General features: G+C 37.1%; 2 protein-coding genes across 7 annotated transcripts in view; both read right to left on the reverse strand.

The window, feature by feature from the left end:
- Positions 1-241: 241 nt before the first annotated feature.
- Positions 242-16,541, reverse strand: Pkc98E (Protein kinase C). Of its 3 annotated transcripts, XM_029306173.2 has the most exons (10): positions 15,368-16,541; positions 14,739-14,799; positions 14,427-14,661; positions 13,553-13,584; positions 12,767-12,837; positions 12,263-12,425; positions 11,633-12,172; positions 10,948-11,543; positions 10,710-10,858; positions 242-10,619 (listed from the first exon to the last, which is right to left on the reverse strand). In XM_029306173.2, the coding sequence occupies exons 1-10, from the start codon at positions 15,695-15,697 to the stop codon at positions 10,604-10,606; spliced, it is 2,193 nt and encodes a 730-aa protein (XP_029162006.2). In that variant the 5' UTR covers positions 15,698-16,541; the 3' UTR covers positions 242-10,603. The 3 variants fall into 3 exon arrangements, with proteins under 3 accessions (XP_029162006.2, XP_029162059.2, XP_085340531.1); XM_029306226.2 differs by having other exon boundaries at positions 242-10,858; positions 12,263-12,404; XM_085484405.1 differs by having other exon boundaries at positions 242-10,858.
- A 790-nt stretch (positions 16,542-17,331) lies between these two features.
- LOC114933676 (uncharacterized) overlaps positions 17,332-19,156 on the reverse strand; it is a 33,655-nt gene continuing 31,830 nt past the window's right edge. For all 4 annotated transcript variants that reach the window (XM_085484260.1, XM_085484257.1, XM_085484259.1 and 1 more), the window contains one exon: positions 17,332-18,894. In XM_085484260.1, coding sequence (XP_085340386.1) covers positions 18,724-18,894 — 171 coding nt within the window. In that variant the 3' untranslated portion in view covers positions 17,332-18,723. The remainder of the gene's footprint in view (positions 18,895-19,156) is intronic.

Raw genomic sequence — 19,156 nt, forward strand, 5'->3', positions numbered from 1 at the left:
TTAATTATAATTCTCCCGATACTTGACAACCTTTTAAACGTTAAAATTTTGCAACTCGTAAAATTGCAGACAAACAATAAAATTATCGTTCAAAAAAGTAAAAAATTCTCAAATTAAAATGTGAGCCAGAATATAATTATGTAAGAAGTGGCGCCAGTTCTAAAATTCTACAAATGACAATTTCTACACAACTTTGGACAATATCGCACGGATGTTTAAAGAATGATAAACAAAAGCATAATTATCTATATCTTCTTTTTATTTGTGATTCTTTAGACAATAATCAGACAAATAACAGTGTTCGCTCCCTTTGGCGATTGCCCGTGTAATTGCTTGTGCGACACGAGCCAGTTTTAACTCTGGTGTCAGTTATATTTTTTATCTCTTTATTACAACATATATATTTTATATATGTATCTCTTGCGTTCGCGTTTAATCCTACACAGCTTTGTGGCCACAGCACCGAGGAAGCCAAATCAAGACAGCAAGGACAGAGGCAATCAATTTGTGCACGCGCGTACGTGTTTAGACTTGCGTTAAATAATTCGCCACAATAATAACAATAATTATTGTAATTAAAAAAATAATAACATTAACGCTAGCGATTACACAATAATGGTCGACGAATAATAAAATTGTAATAATTATACCGTGATAATTAATTATGGCGATAAATAACCACATCTATTTGTATGTCGTTAATGTGGATAATTGCATTATTTCATTCGTTTGTTGCCACTTTGTCTCTTTCAATCTCAATATTTTCCAAGATGTGCTCTTCCCCTAATTTTACCGTATAAATATGGTTTTTGACTCGTTCGATTTCTCGATTTTCCACACCTTAAATTCTCTCTCCGTTTCTCATTCTACTCATTTTGTATACAAGGTGACCTTACGCCGGAATAGAATGATTTCTCTAGTACGCGATAGTGTCGATTTGTGGTGTGTGAATATTATATAAATATATATATCATATTATAATTTATATGCATACAAGCCGATCGATTATAAATAAATCTGCCTATATATTTTTTTTATATATAATTATAATATTAATGCATTTATTTATATAACATATTAATTATATTTTGATCTATTAGTCAAAGATTTATTAGCATTGCGTGTGCGAGTAGTTTATTAATTTAAGGCTCCTGGCTCCTCGCCATGACCATGTATTGGATTGTGATGTCAGAGACGAAGGCACACGCTGAAAATTTTTAAATGTCATTTTTAATTAAAAGATATTTCAGATGGCTTTAGCACACTCTTAAAATGCCTCGAAAACTATACTTCAGCAGTCAAGCAACAACCGTAAAATGATATCAGACTTTGTCACGGAATGCGTATGTGCAAAGACCAGACGAACTGCACTTCGTATTACAATCATTGTAAAACTGTTGCTTGATTATAAAAGGAAAAGGATAGTTTTCTCGAACTATTTTAAAAGTGTGCTAAAGCCACCTGAAGTAGTGTTTCATCGAAATATCTTTTCATCTAAAAATGGCACAGAAGAATTTTGAGCATGTGTTTTCTCGCTTCTGACGTCACGATCTCAACATGATCGGTGAAGAGCCAGGAGCCTTAAGTACTTATCAGATTGCCGTGGAATTTGTACAGAAGAGTGTGTGTGCGTGTGTGTATCCCATATGCGCATACGAGGACACGATTTACATTCGCTGGCGTTTCTCTTTCTTTTTTTTTCTTTTTTTGGCACTTGCAATAATTAAATCGCTGAGATTCTTTAGGGATACGTAGAGAGAAAGACGGCGTGTCCCGAAACAAGCAATTCGTCGCTCCGGATGATACATCCAGAGGAAAAAATGCCTCTCTCGCAGAAAAAAACACAGGTATCTCGTGCACCGGGTAGTTTCTAACACGCTACAGCCTGTGTGTGAGATTATCTCTACATAAGAAAACACCGAAAGCGTTAATACACACGCGTGTGATTCAGTCCTTCAAGCATCTCTTCCTTTTTTTTTGCCTTTCGAAAAGCGAGAAACGGCCGTTTGCCGCGTCACAAAAGACCGACGATCGTGTAAATTACAACACTTTATTAAGTATTACGAAATAATGAAACGTAACATTACGTAAAACAATTTTACAACGATTCGCGTGGATCGCCAGTCCGTGACACGCTACATAAATCAAATACATATATGTATACATATGTAAAAATATGTAAACATATATATATATATATATATGCAACAAAGTATACATCATTTAGCTATACGATATGACAGCCGCATATTCCCTCCGACGTATTAATAAAAATTAAGACTTGTTAAGATTTCTTGTGAGATCATGATGAAACGGCTGAAAAACACAGATCGAGGAAATACCTGGAGAGAACATGTCGACCTTCAGAGCACCAGATAATAACACTCGATAATCTAATATATATATATAATATAATATATATATATATTTTTTTATATATTTACTACGGTTAACGAGATATATAAATACAAGAAATCGATAATGCTCATTCATAATCGTAACATTCGCTAATCGTAACATTTCTAACAGCGCGGATGCAAAACGGGTCTCGTTCTCTTTTTTTTGTCTTTGGCAACCAACTTGCAGATAAGTAGAGTAATTGTAACTTTTCATAAAACCGTAAAAGGATTATTACAAAATGTTTTATGCGCGAAAGTTACAAATTAATCACCAATTAATTGAAGAAGAAGCGCTAACGAAGTTTGCGAGAGCCGGTTTTACACGCGCGCGCATCTCTCTATCACAATTATTATACTTATAAATGTATTATAAATTATAATTTAATTTTTTTTCTCAGACTTCTCTCGATTTCGGCCACTCTTTCTCGTGCACATCATGTCTACACGCACACTCACACGCACATAGATTTACATATCCGGTATCTATTGCGACGAGATAGGCTTGAGTATAATTCATATCGAGTGTAGAATCAGCATATGAATAATTGATAACGCAGGTTGAACGTCGGGAATAAAGAAGATTTTCTTTCTTCGCGAAGATGAAGAGATGTGCTTGGGATCATTCGTTTTTCCTCGCTTTTTTTTCATTTTTCCCTTATTCTGACGATTAGTTATGCGTATTTATTTATTTGTTTACCTGTATGCGTGATTCGTTCAGGATTAAGAGGCCCTGCACTGTCGCGCGAGCGATGCAAATACTCCCGAATATAACAACATTGCACTGTACAAAAAACTAACAAACGCTATTATATTCGAAATAGATTACGCAAAATATAGATTATACGCGCGAGTGTCTGAAATAACACGAGACGATTTATCTTCTTCTCGGAATATATAAGCATCGTGTTATATATGCGTATAAAAAAATACATGTTTGTGTGTTTCGTGTGTCACGTTTACTTTTTTTCCCGGCGAATATAATAAGTGTGGCGCAAATAGAGTGCGAATTTTAAGTCTCTACAACAGATATATAATAAATATAATGATAGTATTTAATATAACAACACTCACAACATAATTTTATATATATATAATATATTGATTTATATATATATATCCGGAGTTAATAATTTGTGGGAGAAGAGGGGACGTATTCCTAAAACGAAGCAATTCCCGATCTTTCATTTTAAGATTACATACGCGAGTTTTTGTTACGCAAAGCCGTTTAACGACAATCAACGTAATACATATCTTATATATATTTTTTGCTACATACAAAGTTAACGATAAGTTAGCGCAATTATATAATGCAGCGATCATCTTTATTTCTTCAGAGTGTTTCGCTCAATTTTTTACCCGTCTGTTTCTATATTTTTCGATTATTGCGGACGGCTGTTTTCCTCGATTTCTCTCTTTTTTTTTTATCCATTTTGTGTTATCGGAGGAAGGTGTACGTTTTTTGGTTGAACGTTAAATTGTGCATTGATATAATTTGCGAGATATTTTAAGAAATCGCAAGGTACATTCAGTTAAGCTTTATATTAAGTAACATAGAGACACAAATAATCCGATTTTTATTTTTAATAAATCTAATTCTAATTAAATGTAGATCGAAAACGCAAAATTATGCAATATATTGTGCCCGAAGAAAAATTTTTTTTAGAAAATTGAAGATATAAAATCTACGTAAGGAAAAAGAAACGCGAAAAATTATTACAGTTGCACAAAAATAAAAGCAAAATACTAATTTGCAGATTATAAGAAAAGAAAAAAACGGAAAGTGCAAAAGTGTGAATAATAAAATATTGGCATTCGTACATTGAGTTTTGCATTTCCGGTTTACAAACGTACCATGATATCGTGTGTATGCGTGTGTATGTGTAGTGTAACGTGTAATTTAATTTTCGGGCAACAGATTCCAGAATGAACGAAATTAATGCCACGAAAGCCGCTCGTTCGTTTCGGTTCACGAACAAAGAGTTGTAATAACGCTTGCAAATTACACTTTCGTAATTATGATTCTTTTTTTCTTTCTAAGCCTGGCACAAGTGATTTTTCTCAATTTTTACATTATTACAAAGTACACGGCGTGATCGTCGAGCCTAACATTACCAAAAGTGGAACCCCGGTGCTGATTATTAACGCAGACTCTTTTACCCGAGAAGCGTTTCTTTTTTTCTTTTTTTCCCATTTTTCTTTTTTTTAGAATGTTTTTTTATCCAACACATCGTGCACACAGGCATAAGACGATATACGGAGTTCTGGTGTATGTGTGTGTGTGTGTGTATGTATATGTATATATATATATATATATATATATATATATATATATGTATGTATATACATAATATACACACACACACACGCGCGCGACGTTCTTCTCATTTCTCAGACCCAGGATAAAATCCAGGATATTCTCATTCGGTTTCAGCGACATTGGTCCCTTTTTTTATCCTATCTTATTCTTAATATCTTCGAGATCCTCTCCCTCTCTCTCCTCCTGATCCTCTCAGAAAGCAATGATACCAAGATCGTTGAACTGAAATCAAACTTGGGGACTTTAACGCAGGTCTGAAGAAACGAAAAGGACACAATGCGCGTTATGCGTTATGTAACATATACATATATCCTTATAAATTATATATCTCCTAGAAAGGAAAAAGGTACCATCGTCGATAGTCACAAGAGACCCTAATTACTCACTTAATTACTCTATATTGCAACAATGTTAATTCTCTTATTTTTTTTTCTTACATTATAATTTATATCATTTTTGTTGATGCGCGCCTTCATATAACATATACATATTCATATATATATATATATATATATATATATATATATATATATATATATATAGGCGTACATCAACTTACACATTAACATCAAATCCACGCATTTGCACCCTGCCTTGTCGAATTTTTCGTTCCGAAGATATATATCTTTTTACTCTCAAGCACACTCAGTCTCTCCAACAAATGTAATACAAGTTCTCTGTATTCTCTAAATAGAATATAACGCAGGTAGATGCAGGCAGACGATGCAGTAAAATAGCGATGACCTGCATAACAACAGTTCTTTGTGCATTAAAGGATTGACTAGTCGTTACAAAAAAATCTCACGACAGACACTAGATCGAGGAGAATCGAGGTGGAACACTATCGTCGAAATTATATATATCAAGCCAAATAAATAATACTTTAACGATAATTTTCTCCCTCGAAAGTACAACTGCATTAATTAAAAAAAAAAAAATCTATAAAAATGAAAGTGCTATAAAATGCACACAAATTCCCATCAATTAATATGTAAAAATCTTAACGACAAGTTTATCGATTCGTGTAGAAATACATTCATACATTAATTAAACCAAGCTGACTTTGTATACAAACGTACAAATAAAAATACGTAATTCGATTCATCGTAATGGAAGAGTAATTAATTTGATGCGTTTAACAAAGAGTTTGTCGACTTAGTCGTAACGAGCGAACATTTCGATAATGTCCCAATAAAAATTCACGCGAGCAACTTTGGGGAAGAGTATAATACTACTGTGTAAATTAAAACGCTTAATCCATTTTGTCGCGAAAATTAATGGAAGAACGTGACGCCGCGAAGGAATAAAAATTAGCAAAACCTGATAAAAGAAATAAACCATGATGTAAATCCGTTCTCTCGATGGCCGTCGAAGACAAGTTAGGAGATACCGTCTAACATGAACTTTAGAAATCGTTCATACGGGCAACAACATTCGATTTATATTCGAGGTGTTCTCGAGTTTATCACAAGATTCACTGAGATCCGAAGAGAATTTTTGACGTCACGTCGGTTTTTTTTTTGTCGAATCGATGTGCTGAGGACGGCAATTGTTCTTTCGTAGAGAAATCTCCGTTCAGCGATCATCGAGATTACGTATAATATATATAAATACAAGCGCCATGTATTTAAACTGCGATAATAAATAAAATAATATAATTAATGAGACGCGGCGCGGCACAAAAAAAAATACAAATACACATTCGATTTGCACTCGATATATCTAAGTTCAAGGAGAGAAGAGTCGTCTCCGCCCGCAAGATATCAGCTTTTTTTACGGATTTAATACACATACACATCATAATCCTAGACACTAGTAACAATACATAGGTACACGATATAGCTGTAATTTTCTTTCGAAATAACGCACGAGACCGTCTTAAATGTTTTTTTTTCTCTTTTTTTAAAGCGTAGGCCGGACTAACCCGTCTCTTTCTTTCTCACTCGCTCCTTCTTCCTTTCTCTGGAATTTGATTCATCCTCCTCGTTAACTTGAATCTTCAAAAAAGCTGACTTATTCCGTAAATCTCCGTTTTGACTAGATTTATAGTAAATGCACATACGTCGACGAAGCTTCGAGCGAGCTATTTCTCTCTCTCTCTCTCGAGTCCTCAATCACCAGCAACATTCTCTCTTAGCGTAGATACTCTTCAAAGCGAGAGTTTTTTTTAATCGATAATTGTTCCGATAACGCTCGCCACATCTCTCTACATTCGCGACGTGGTCAAACATGATTAGAGATCAACGATCATGGATCGTCTTGCGCCCTCATCAGGTACCTTTACATCGAGACGGTTTTTTCTATCGCGTCGACGGGCCGAATAAAATAGATAAGTAGATATAAGTTTCACGGGACGAAAAAAAAAAACGCCGACAGACATAAGCGGACGAGTAACGCTAATTAATAAATTTTCGATTACGTCGTCGAGCCTCAAGGTGCTGAGGACGACGACGTAGCGCGCTTCTATTGTGAATCAATATACACGCGAAGATGTACACATGGAAAAAAAAAATAAAAGTATCGACACGGTCTCGATCGGACAGTCAATACCCTTGTTACGCTTAGAACACTATAATTTCCTGGTCAATAATTATTGCTGTACAAGCGAAAGCTGTTGGAACGATCGGCCACAACGTTCGCCCCGATGCGACCATTGTTGATGATAATGATGATGATGATGATGATGATGATGATGATAATGATTATCGTGACAATAATGATGACAATGATGATGACGCGCGGAAGCGACGAGCATTATGTGTTTTGCACCTTAATTATATATTATACATACATGTTAGCTCTTCGCGTTTGTGTACCGGCAACGTGCACGTCTTACGTCTTATAGGATCTAAAAATCGTGCAACGACGTATATGGTCACGGACACCCCTTTTCCCGGACACCTCCCGATTGTCCTTGAACGAGATGCGCAAGAATCCCGCACTTCGAGTCCTGCACAGGCTCGAAACGCGCGTCGGCAATTACGCAAGTTCGCACGGTGTCCGGGAAACGAGGACAGTCCTTCCATCCCTTCAACGTGGGTGCTCTTTTTCTTATTCGCGGGTCTAAGATCTAGGAAGGACATAAAAATGTACGTTTACACAACAACGACGATATATCACGACACCGAGTCGACACGCGTCGTCGTCGACGAGCCGCGTTACTCCTATCAATTGGAGGATGAGGAGGCTACAAAACCCGGAGCTTTGAGAGAATTGTTGCCCAAAGCAGCTCGTCGACGGAGGCACGCGCCAAAGAGATTCCCGCTAATAAATAATTCGCACGATTTTGACGCTGCATGTCGAATTCTCTCGCTTCACAATTACTACGTTTAAACACTAAAGTTTCTGTTTTTTTGTTTTGTTTACAACTTATCGCTATACCTCTATCGTTCTATCTCTATGCGTTATTAGAATCATCAGAATGGCAACTTTCTCGCATTCGCGCCAAAGATCCAAGACCGTATGGTATTCGAAAAGTGGGGCTTTGACAATTTGTTCGGTTCGCTGGAAAAAACTTCTCGCGGCGTACACGTTGGATAACGCGCGAGATTAGAATCTTTGGCGCGAACTGAACGATGCACACTTCGACGCACACTGAATATATTTTATGCACCTCTCGCGTGTTCACTCCTCCCTGTCCTCGCCATCCCTGGCGGGCGAAATTACGCCGACCCGAGAAAACGAGGGAGATGTTTACTAATACGCAACTACAACGTCAACGTGCCACGTGCTTAAAAGTCACTAACAAAATATTACTATTACCCACTCTTGTATCTAAAGAGCTTTCAGCTTACTATGTAGATTAAGTACACGAGTTTCAAGCCTGTGTTCAAAGATACCTACTTAGAGACAACACATTTAAGGATCGCGGAAGGTGCATCAAAATCGCTAGTTGGACTTGCTGCTTCTTTGCTCGGCATTTTGGTAAATTTGATATTTTTCTCTATGATATACATTCTCTCTTTTCTATATAATATACATTCTCTCTTTTTCTTTCCTTCTTTCTAATGTGTGTGTATTATATCGATGGCTATATACTGGTAATATATATATGCACCTCACGCGCCTTTTAAAAATCGTAAGAGGCGCCGAGAATCGCAAGTGCAAATTTATATATATATATATATATATATATATATATATATATATATATATATATATATTATGCTCGCCGCGAGAGTTTGTTCCTTTCTGCTTTCTTTTAGAGTGTTACGATCGCCCCCCTCTCGCTTGTCTCCGTGCCTTACTAAAATAAATTAGATTTATATATATGTGCATGTGTCCCTGTACGCATATATATAGAAGCACATGCATATACATATGGATATAATCTATATTTTTATGTACTTTGATTGGAGACCACCAGTGGACTCTCTTTCAATCTATAATGATCGCGCTCAAGTCTACTTAAGTATGAAATGACGCGCGCCCGCCCGATTTAGATCGTATCCTGCTCGATCTCTATCACGCGAGCGCGATTGTTATATATATATTTTTTTTTATCTAAATCCTATCGGAGAAGCGCTGCGAGATGCTCCTCTGTGTGTATTTGTGTGTGTGTGTGTGTGTGTGTGTGTGTATATATATGTACGTGTATATGTGTAAAGCTCGACGAAAACTTTCGACCTCGTTCGACCGGCGCTGGACAACAGCCAGACGAAACGAGAACCGATGTTTCGATTCTCTCTCTACGCTGCTTTTATCTATCCTAACGCACAGATTCTTATACACATAAACTCGTCATTTATAAATGTTGGAATTACTTAAAACTTAAGCCCAGCTTACGTTCAGTCTTCGTCGTAGCGCGAATCCGTCAAAAATTCTACGTTTTTGTTAAAGAACTAAACTCGACTTATTTTTTAAGCAATATTCAGTTAAATTTAAAATTTTTTCCATGGACATTATTCACTTTTTTCGTATATGTTATTTTCTCATAACAGAGATTTTTTGAAACAAGAAAATACGTTTTAAGTGCCAAGCCGTTATGTGTAAGTATAAATTCGATTTACACATCTATTTAACGCAATATTAAATGTCGTCAGATCAAAACCCAATTACGAGTTTATAATATTTAAAAAAAAAACAACGAAAGTAAAACTTTATATGCACAATCGTGTCAAAATCGACAAAATAAAAAAAATGTTCTACTAAAAAAAAAAAAAATAAAAAAAAATAAAAAAAAAATAAAAAATAAAAAATAAAAACCAAAAAGATTAGAAAAGCCGGCAAAGACCGGTATTCCAAATTTGTTCAATCGCCTATCTTATATAAATCTATACGAAATTGGAATCCCATTGCGCGTTTCTAATAACATTAAATATATAATTTAGGTATATATATCACTTCACAAAGTGAATCGTTGATCGCCCAGCGATCGTTCATACCATTTTGTACGAGAGCCTACATCTTTTCTTTCATTTGTATCGCGTTAAAAATGAACGGCAATTGCGTTTCCCAGCAATTCCTGTTCTAATACAGGACATCGTACATAAAACTCTCTCGATTACTGTCTCTACTTCCGGCAATACCGACTCTAGCGCTCCTCGCAAAAATGATAGTAAAAAATTTGCAATCTCTGCCAATCTCGTACAATATGCCCTAATAAAATGCGCCTTTCATGCCGAATCAATCAGTCGCGTCCCTGCAACGGCTAAAAAATATCTCCACGAAAACGCAAATTCTCAAGAAAACGAAATTCCGGTATTCTCCCGATGGCTTGGCTAAACATTTCCGAATTCTTAGTTTTTCGGATCGCCGCCAATTGTGCCTCAATTAGTCGAATACTTCCATCCTCGCGGTGGACAGACGTATCATCTCCATCGACGTAATTGGCCAAAGGAGACCTCGAGCAGCTTCAAAACGACGCCGATATCCAACTTTGCGTTGTTTAGCGCATTCGCCACCTTATTAAGCGGGAAGTATTAGGACGATATTAATTTTTCGGTTTTCCATATCCTCCACAGTGATTTATCATCTCTTATTGCGCTGCAAACCTGGCTGGATTGAAATCCTTGTTGACCATGGAGAAACCGCGAAACTCCTCTTGATTGATGTAGCTCACTTCGTCCATGCCTTCCGGCGACAATACGGGATCCTCCTTTGTAAATTCCGTATCGAAGTTCATAGCGTCCTTCTCATTTTTCTGAAACATTCAACGCGTCATGTAGAAACAATTGTCGCATTATTGTTTATCGAATATAAAAAGAGATGAAATATTAAAATAGAACTCACAATTTTAGGTCTAATCGGTGGTTTCACTCTGCGCGCTTCAAGCGCTTCCCAATCCATGTGTTGGAAAAATGGATGGACCTTTATGGCATTTTCACCGCCATTGGCTACGACACAACCTAATCGCTTGGCAGGATTTTTAGTCATAAAACCTTTCAAAATAGACACGGCTTCCTTGGAAATCCATATCGGATAAAGTACATCGTCTCGTAAGATCGATTCGAAGAGCTCGTCCTCGTTATCGGCTTCAAAAGGCGGCTGTCCAGCCATCATCTCGTACATCAAAACGCCGAGAGCCCACCAATCGACGCTGGCACCGTACTGCAGTTCCTGTAGTATCTCGGGAGCTATATAATCCGGCGTGCCGCAAAATGTCGATGTGGTCGTTTGTCCTTCAATTATATTCTCTTTACACATTCCGAAGTCTGCCAATTTACAATGTCCCTCCGAATCTAGCAATATATTATCCAGTTTTAAATCGCGGTATATAACGTGATTTTTGTGCAGGAACTGAAGGGCGAGTGTCACTTCCGCCGCGTAGAAGCGCGCCCTCGCTTCGTCAAACTTTCGAGCTTTCTGAATATGGAACATGAGATCACCTGAAATAGAGCGAAAAAAAATACGATATTAGCGAGTAAAAGAAAAAATGTGATTTATCGTATATTTTATTCGCAAAATGTGCGCGTACCTCCATTCACGTATTCCATAACGAAGAAAAGTCGATCAGTCGTTTGGAAGCAACTATGGATGGCCGTTAAAAAAGGATGCTTTGCCGCTAGAGCCAAGATTCTCTTCTCCGTCATTGTGCAATCCACATCGTCGTCTTGTATAATGATGTTTTTGCTCAAGATTTTCACGGCGTAAATCTCGTCGGGATTAGCCTTTCGTTCCACTAACATTACTTTACCAAAACTGCCTTTACCGAGGACCTTGATAAAATTAAAATCGTCTATTCCGAATTTTCTTTGTTCACTGCCGTTAACAGGCACTGCGTTTTCATTGGCATTAATTGGTGTTTCCGCTCCTTTCGCTTGTAAGTCCGACATATCGTCCCTAACTGTGGGTGTTGACGGACACGCGGATTCTCTGTAATTGATTTTCGGAGTTTTGACTTGCTTGTCCGCGGAAATGTTCATTGTTTTCAGAATATCGGCCATAACTTTGGTATTGATACCGCAACTGTTTGGTACATTCTTCTGACATCGTTTATGAACGTTCATGTTACAAGCTGTAACGCAAAAAAGAAATATGATAAGTTTAATGTATACTTTTTTATCCTTTTTAAAGAGAATTTTTTTTTAATATAAATTCCACTTACCTTCGCATTGTAAACCTTGTTTGAATAAACCGTACAACAGGGATCCGCAGTGGTCGCAAAATGTAAATCTCTTGTAATTATGAACAACAAAGCGATGTGGTACGTCTATGCTGAAGCGCGTGCTCTCTGTGTCTTGATTCGACTGTAATCCAGTTCCTTTACCCTGAGTGAATAATTCGAAAAACAAAAAAAGAAACAGAAATGACAAATCAATAGAATAAAAGTAACAAATTGATAGAATTTAATATAATAAAATTATTTATATTTGTGACATAAAAAGACCTTATATATACATATAATAAATATTTATCTCTATTAAAATTATAGTTATATATCAATAAAAAGTTAAAATTACACATCAATAAGTAACTAATTGAAAAGCATGAATGTATAAATATAAATATAATGTACAAAGGTCTCAAACATATTGATGCACAAAAAATTGTTGATAATATATCGTTTTATCTTATGTCACATTATTTTAAAGAATACAGATGGACCTACCTCATCTTTCATTCCTGGACATTTGGTTATCACCAATTTGTGACATCTCTTGTGAACTACGCAAGTGCATACTGAAACAGTATTTACAACAAATGTCTCCTTATAGAAATATTAATCTTCGAAATATAACGCTAAATATTGCACGTCCAAAGCTGGTTACATGCGTGATTAAACGCATCTAAAAATTATTTATAATTATATTGTAAGCGTAGAAATAAATCATAATATATCTAATATTACCTCGATAGGGAATGGGCAAAAGCTGCAGTATCGAAAATGAGTTAGAGAGCTCTAAAACAGCGTGAATAATCTGGCAATTTTTATCAAAGAGCAACATGCAATCAACTAAAGTTCCTCCTAATTGGTCACAAATTTATATCATAGCAAATAATCGATAGCAAATAAAATAATTCACAGAAGCAACCTTGTGTAGTTATTAGTCATTACATTAATCAGCGTCAAAATCTTTATATGGTTAATAATCAACGAGTGAATTGTGAAAACTTTATCATAAAGCAAATTAATCCCAAGGCGAGATCAAAAGTATACGTTGGCAGTGAACTAAAAGTGCACAAAGGTGGCGATTGTAAGGCGCTGCTTGTAAAAATAAAACGTTAAAGTATGTAAAAGCTGTACTAAAATTAATCAATAAAGTTGTTGTAATTTTTTTCATTGTAAAACTAATCGCAACACATACTTCTAATTACTCTACATTCATACATAAGAGTGCGGCACAAGCAGATACGTAATTATAATCTGTTAATAACAGTGTATGTGTCTTCTCACCTTGACACTGATAGCCCTGCTTGCCCAAGCCCCTGAAATACAACAGACAAAACACGTCACATCGTATCTTTGTGATACCCCTTCTAAGACACATACGTTTGCCTCCTTTAACCGTACTTAGTCATCATTTACTCTAGACTCTTGATAAGGACTTGTGCGATTGATTGAAAAAAAAAAAAAAAAAAAAAAAAAGAATGATATAATATCGAATGTAATATCATATTGTTGATATGTATCTTGCCAAATTTTACAGACTAATTGCTGTTTATTAAAAAGTATTGCCAATTGAAACAGCTCATGTACGAATGCGCCAACACCTCGATATCTTTAAATGGACTTGACAGATTATATTATAAGGCATGTGCACTTGTAAAACCCAAGCATGCAATCTATCTAAAAGGAAGAAATTTCTTCCAAATATATATACATCCTGACTGTAGCGATACCAAGCTCTGCTTTTATCATCTACATTTGTGTATGTGTTTGTCAAAGGTGTTTTAAAATAATTTTTCATAATAAGTTAATATTTCTTGTGCAATCATCGTTAACCATTGTATACAAATTCATAAATATATATCTCCTCTTGTTATTATTAAATTAGATTACAAGAAAAGGCCAAGTAAATCCTGCTTTGGTGTAATCGATCAATATATCTCGTGTGCATTACTAATCAATTTTGACAACCGCTACAAATATATTCCTTGTAGCTGTAACTACAAATGAAATATACCACCACTGGAAGCATGCTCCTATTTCCCAATTATATCTCGTAATAGTACGCACTCGGCTTTCGAAGATTGTATCGAGAGAAGTACTTGCGGGTAAAATCTTGAAAAGCAACGAGAAGCAAGTGTAGGCATATAAGCATACATACCATATGAATTCACGGCAGTGCGAACAGAATGTCGGTTGCCTCAAAAAGGTAGCCATGAATTTGTGCCCGTTCACTTGATGAATCCTTCGTCGCATCGCGCCCCTCCGACGATAGAAGCCCTGTCTCTCCTTAAATTCTCGGCGCGGCATCAATTCCTTGCTGGAGTTGACGCTGCCGATGCTTCTACCACTGATACTTTCTGCATCGCCTCCCGTACCGCAACTCGATTGTCGATCTAAAATATTAGTAATAAGTTGAAATATGTTATATCGTACACACTATATTTATCAGATGTTGATATCTTTCTCTTACCCTGATCATTCCATTGCAAGTCTATCTTCACTCTCAGTTTTCCCTGAGGTTCCAGATCAATCTGCAAATGTTTACTCATATTACCATCAATTATCAAATTTAAAAGAATAGAATGTATCGATATATTAATAATAAAATATGTGAAGCGACAAACTATTTAACTATACAATATTTACTGTGAAACATATGAAATTTTTCATTATAAAACTTGTCACCATGCATCAGTGTAACATGATAAAAAAATTAATTAATAGTGCGCTCTATAATTAAAAGCCTTATATACTTAACGTATCGTGTTTAAAAATATAAGTGCTTTCTTTCAGAGCATATAAAAAAAAGTATCTGGTAACATTATTCAAAAAAAAAAGAGAGAAGAAGAGAGAAATAATTAATCTAAAATATAAAGCAAAAAACACAAAATTAAGTTTAAACATTAATCGTAAGTTGATCTGATTTTTCTGACTTAATATTCATAATGTTCAAGGCATATCGACTTGCAATACTAATTCGTTTGATGAATTACATGAAATCAAGAGGAATGAAAAAAACATTGCGATAGCAATTTATGTTTATGAACCCCCTGATTGAAACGCAGCGAAGGATGAAAGGAAGTCGACTGGCAAACTAACCCAGAAGTCGGTGGTTTTGCCATTACGGGTGACGAGCTCCTCGAAGGGGATGCTGCAATTGGCAACGAAGTAATCTGGCGGCAGTGCCGCGTCGTGGAAGACGGTGAGGCCCAGCGTGACCGCATCCTGCACCTCGTATGTGAAACTCTCGTTCCAGATCGGATTGAACGTCTTGGGTTTCGTGGACGAGCGGTCCAGGTGATTCTCGTCGACGTCCATCTGCACGTACGGGTCGAGTATAGGTTCGTCCTGCCAGAACTTGCGCTGCCTGTCGGTCGCGCGGAGCCCTATCGCCTCGCAGATCTCGATCTTGATCGTCCCCGTGAACATCGTGGAGAGAGTCTGTCGCGATGACCAAGTATGACAGGCCACGGAAAATACGTCTCCCTCTTTCTCCCTCTATATCCAGCGACGAACTGTCACTGCGAGCGAGCCCGATGACACTTCGATGCGAACAGATTATCCGGATAGAACAAGGAGGGAAGTCTGGAATTGTCTCTCTGTCTTCGGACGAAGAACGTCTCTCTCTCTCTCTCTCGCTCGCCCCCTCTCGACGGCTTCTGGCCGTCTCGTCTTCACCTCTTTCTCCTCCTCGCCGCCCTTTCCTGCTCCTGCACCCTCCGCCACGAGCACCGACGAGAACGCCGTGCAGTTATAAACACTCCGACTGACGTTCGACGTGCGCGCATAACAGGAACCAGCGCGCCGATGCCGATTTCGGTGCTGAGCGCGACGCGAGGACCGCGGGATGACAGCGCACGGATCTCGATGATCTCGACGATGCGACGACGACCGCGAGGCGCGAGTACGAAGCCTGCCCCCGTCCCCTCGCTGTCCTCCTGACACCCATCACAGGCTTCCCTCGCGCTTCCTCCGTCGTCTACGTTAGATTTCTTCTCGACGGCGACGGCGGTTCTCGAGACGATGACGCGGAAACTCCTTCCCTCGGCGACGCGCGCACAACCCTCGAGTCGCTCCCGGATCAGCGATCGCGAGACAACCGAGACGTAGCCATGTAGCCCTTTCTCTTCTGGCTCTCCCTTTTTCGAGAACGTCACCCCGACGACTCGAAGGATCCTTCTTCTTGTACTAGACTGCCCCGACCAACCCGAACGGCAAGGCGACCCGTTCGAGAACCGCTCGATTGGTCGTTCGCACTCGCGCAAACGACGACTCGGCCCGATCGACGTCGACCGCGACTCGGGCGCCCTCGGCCGTCTCCGTCGCGACTCGGCTCCTCCGCCGTTTACGCCGCTCTTTCGATTCGCGCGTCCGTTCGATTTTCGGCCGCGCCGCTTCGCTTCGCGTTCTCGGTCCTTTTTCTTCTTTTCTCAAAAATTTTAACGTTTCACTTTTGCTTGACATTTTTAAATTAGACGTTTGAAATCCTACGAGAAAGCGCGATTAGAATAAGATAAAGTTCGTTCGAATTGGAAATTCTACGCGCACGCGCATTGCGAGCTTGTGAATTGGACATGATGTCATCGAGCTGAATTTGCAAAATAATGTCGCGCGAAGTTTGAATTTCATACTGTTGTCTTGTAAAAAGAAAATAATTGTAGACGGGATCGAATACAATACAATAAATTAATATATAGAAATATGTACAGCGGATTATATCGACTTTCGGCTGCTTCGCTTCGCTCCCTTTTCCTCTTTCTCCAAATATTGCACAATTTTATTTATATTTTAAATTAGACGTTTGAAATCTACGAGACGCCACAAAGCGCGATTAAAATGAGATAAAATTCATTAAAATTGGAAATCCTACGCGCACGCGCATTGCGAGCTTGTGAATTGGATATGATGTCATCGAGCTGAATTTGCAAAATAATGTCGCGCGAAATTTGAATTTCATACTGTTGTCTTGTAAAAAGAAAATAATTATTTTAGACGCTATCAAATGCAATACAAATTAATAAACATACATATATACAACGCATTAATTTGATTTCGGATCAATATGCTTGTGGAAATTTTTATTCATTTTATTTATAATTTTATGACATTTTCTCTATATATTTCAAAGATTGCAAAATGCCAAAAACGTTTACGGAGATTGTACATTTCTAATAAAGTATTTTTTTATGAAGAGGAAGGGAAACGGTATCATTCTCAATTTTATCTACTTTATTAATATAGTAAAGTTCTAAATGAGAATTTATATAGGTTTTTGTGGAGAAGAACAATCTTGTTCTTGAAAAACAGGAGAGAGTTTCGATCTTTATTCGTCTATATAAATAATCGAACACAATATAAATCTAATATTTACATCCGCGCGACGTATTAATAACGCAACGACATCCTAGTTTTCATGATTTAATTGTTAGCCGGGACATCCTTACGTTAGTGATTCCCACATCGAAGGGACGATGAAGACAAACTGGCGAGAATGATGAAATGATTCCTAAAAACACAGTCTAGTTTCTCGACGATCGACTCGCAAATATTTATCGTCTATCGGCAAACTCATTGTTTGCAAATAAATGCTTTTGATTTCTAAAATATGTATCTTACGTATCTTACTTTAGATAAGTGATAACGATAATTCTAACAAAGCCACTTTATACCAGAATCGTCGAAATAATAAGCAACGTACAAATAATAAGTATATAAAGTTACAATATAAATAATGAAATTATGCATTTTCGTCATTTATCGTGTAATATTACATTGAATTATCTATGTAATTTTACATATTTTTCTGTAATATATTACATATTTTTTTTACAGTGTAATTAATAATAGATTAGTATGCAATTTCTGAAAATAACATATGCCTTATTCGGTCGATCGTCGAATCTATAGACTGTATTATAATCTCGTGTGGACAATAAATTATAGCACAAAAATGACAGTGGAATATACATGACGCGGCTTTGACTACGTATTATACCGTGTACGACAGTGATTCGCGTCTCATAATATTAATTCTCGAGTCTCTGTCTATAGTCTATGTCATATTCTCTTTCTCCATATTATTATAATCAATAAAAAAAAAACAATTTATGTCCTAATCCTGTAATATATTTGTGTGTTAAGTCAATATGCGTATATGATTGCATATTTTATTTGATATTCGATTACATAGAAAGTTTGACAGAGACAGAGGGAGACTCAATGATGAGGTTGATTAACTGGTTGATTAAAAATAAAAATGTGATTATCGCGCGACTTCGAAAAGTCAAATCAACGCGCGTGCTTCGAAGGATTTAGAGATTGACAACCCTGCACCCATGTATGTTACACTTCCTCTAAATCTGAATCTTTTTTTTTAAACTTTTCAAAGACAGAAATTTTAGAATCACTATCGCACAAGGCGGAAATGACCCACGTGAAAAGAGCATCAAATCGCTTTATGCTTCAACAATGGTATCCGACGTATGAATATCTTTCAGCATCTGCTGCGCCGCAGCTTCCTTCTCCTTCTCCTGCTCCGTCCCGGATATTACGTAGACCGGTTGCTGGCTGTAAGCGAGAAAATGTTGGTCCACGGGAAGCATCTTTGTGGAATCCTTCATTTTCATCTGCAAACCAATTGCTTTGATTCAACAACGAGCTGATGTTTTAAAGATTATTTCCGCAAACGCTAAATATTCAGCCTAGTTCCATTAAAGAAAATGAGATTAGAATTATCACATTTACCGCTATATATAAATGTATTATAAATCCAATATAAACAATCTCGATAAAATCTCACAACCAAGAGGTCTGTTCTTCTCAGCTAAAGTAGCTGCACCAGATTAGATTGAGTTTCTTCCTTTTACTTCACGTAGGAAAAAAAAAAGA

Source organism: Nylanderia fulva, unplaced genomic scaffold, assembly GCF_048542155.1.
Source record: "Nylanderia fulva isolate GAGA-0341 unplaced genomic scaffold, ASM4854215v1 Scaffold3, whole genome shotgun sequence".
Classification (NCBI taxonomy): domain Eukaryota; kingdom Metazoa; phylum Arthropoda; class Insecta; order Hymenoptera; family Formicidae; genus Nylanderia; species Nylanderia fulva.

Coding starts and splice junctions, on each gene's coding strand:
- Pkc98E (XM_029306173.2), bottom strand. CDS start 15,697: ATGTTCACGGGGACGATCAAGATCGAGATCTGCGAGGCGATAGGGCTC. Junction 12,426..12,766: donor GTCCAGGAATGAAAGATGAG/GTAGGTCCATCT, acceptor TTATTCACTCAG/GGTAAAGGAACTGGATTACA. Junction 12,173..12,262: donor ACAAGGTTTACAATGCGAAG/GTAAGTGGAATT, acceptor TTTGCGTTACAG/CTTGTAACATGAACGTTCAT.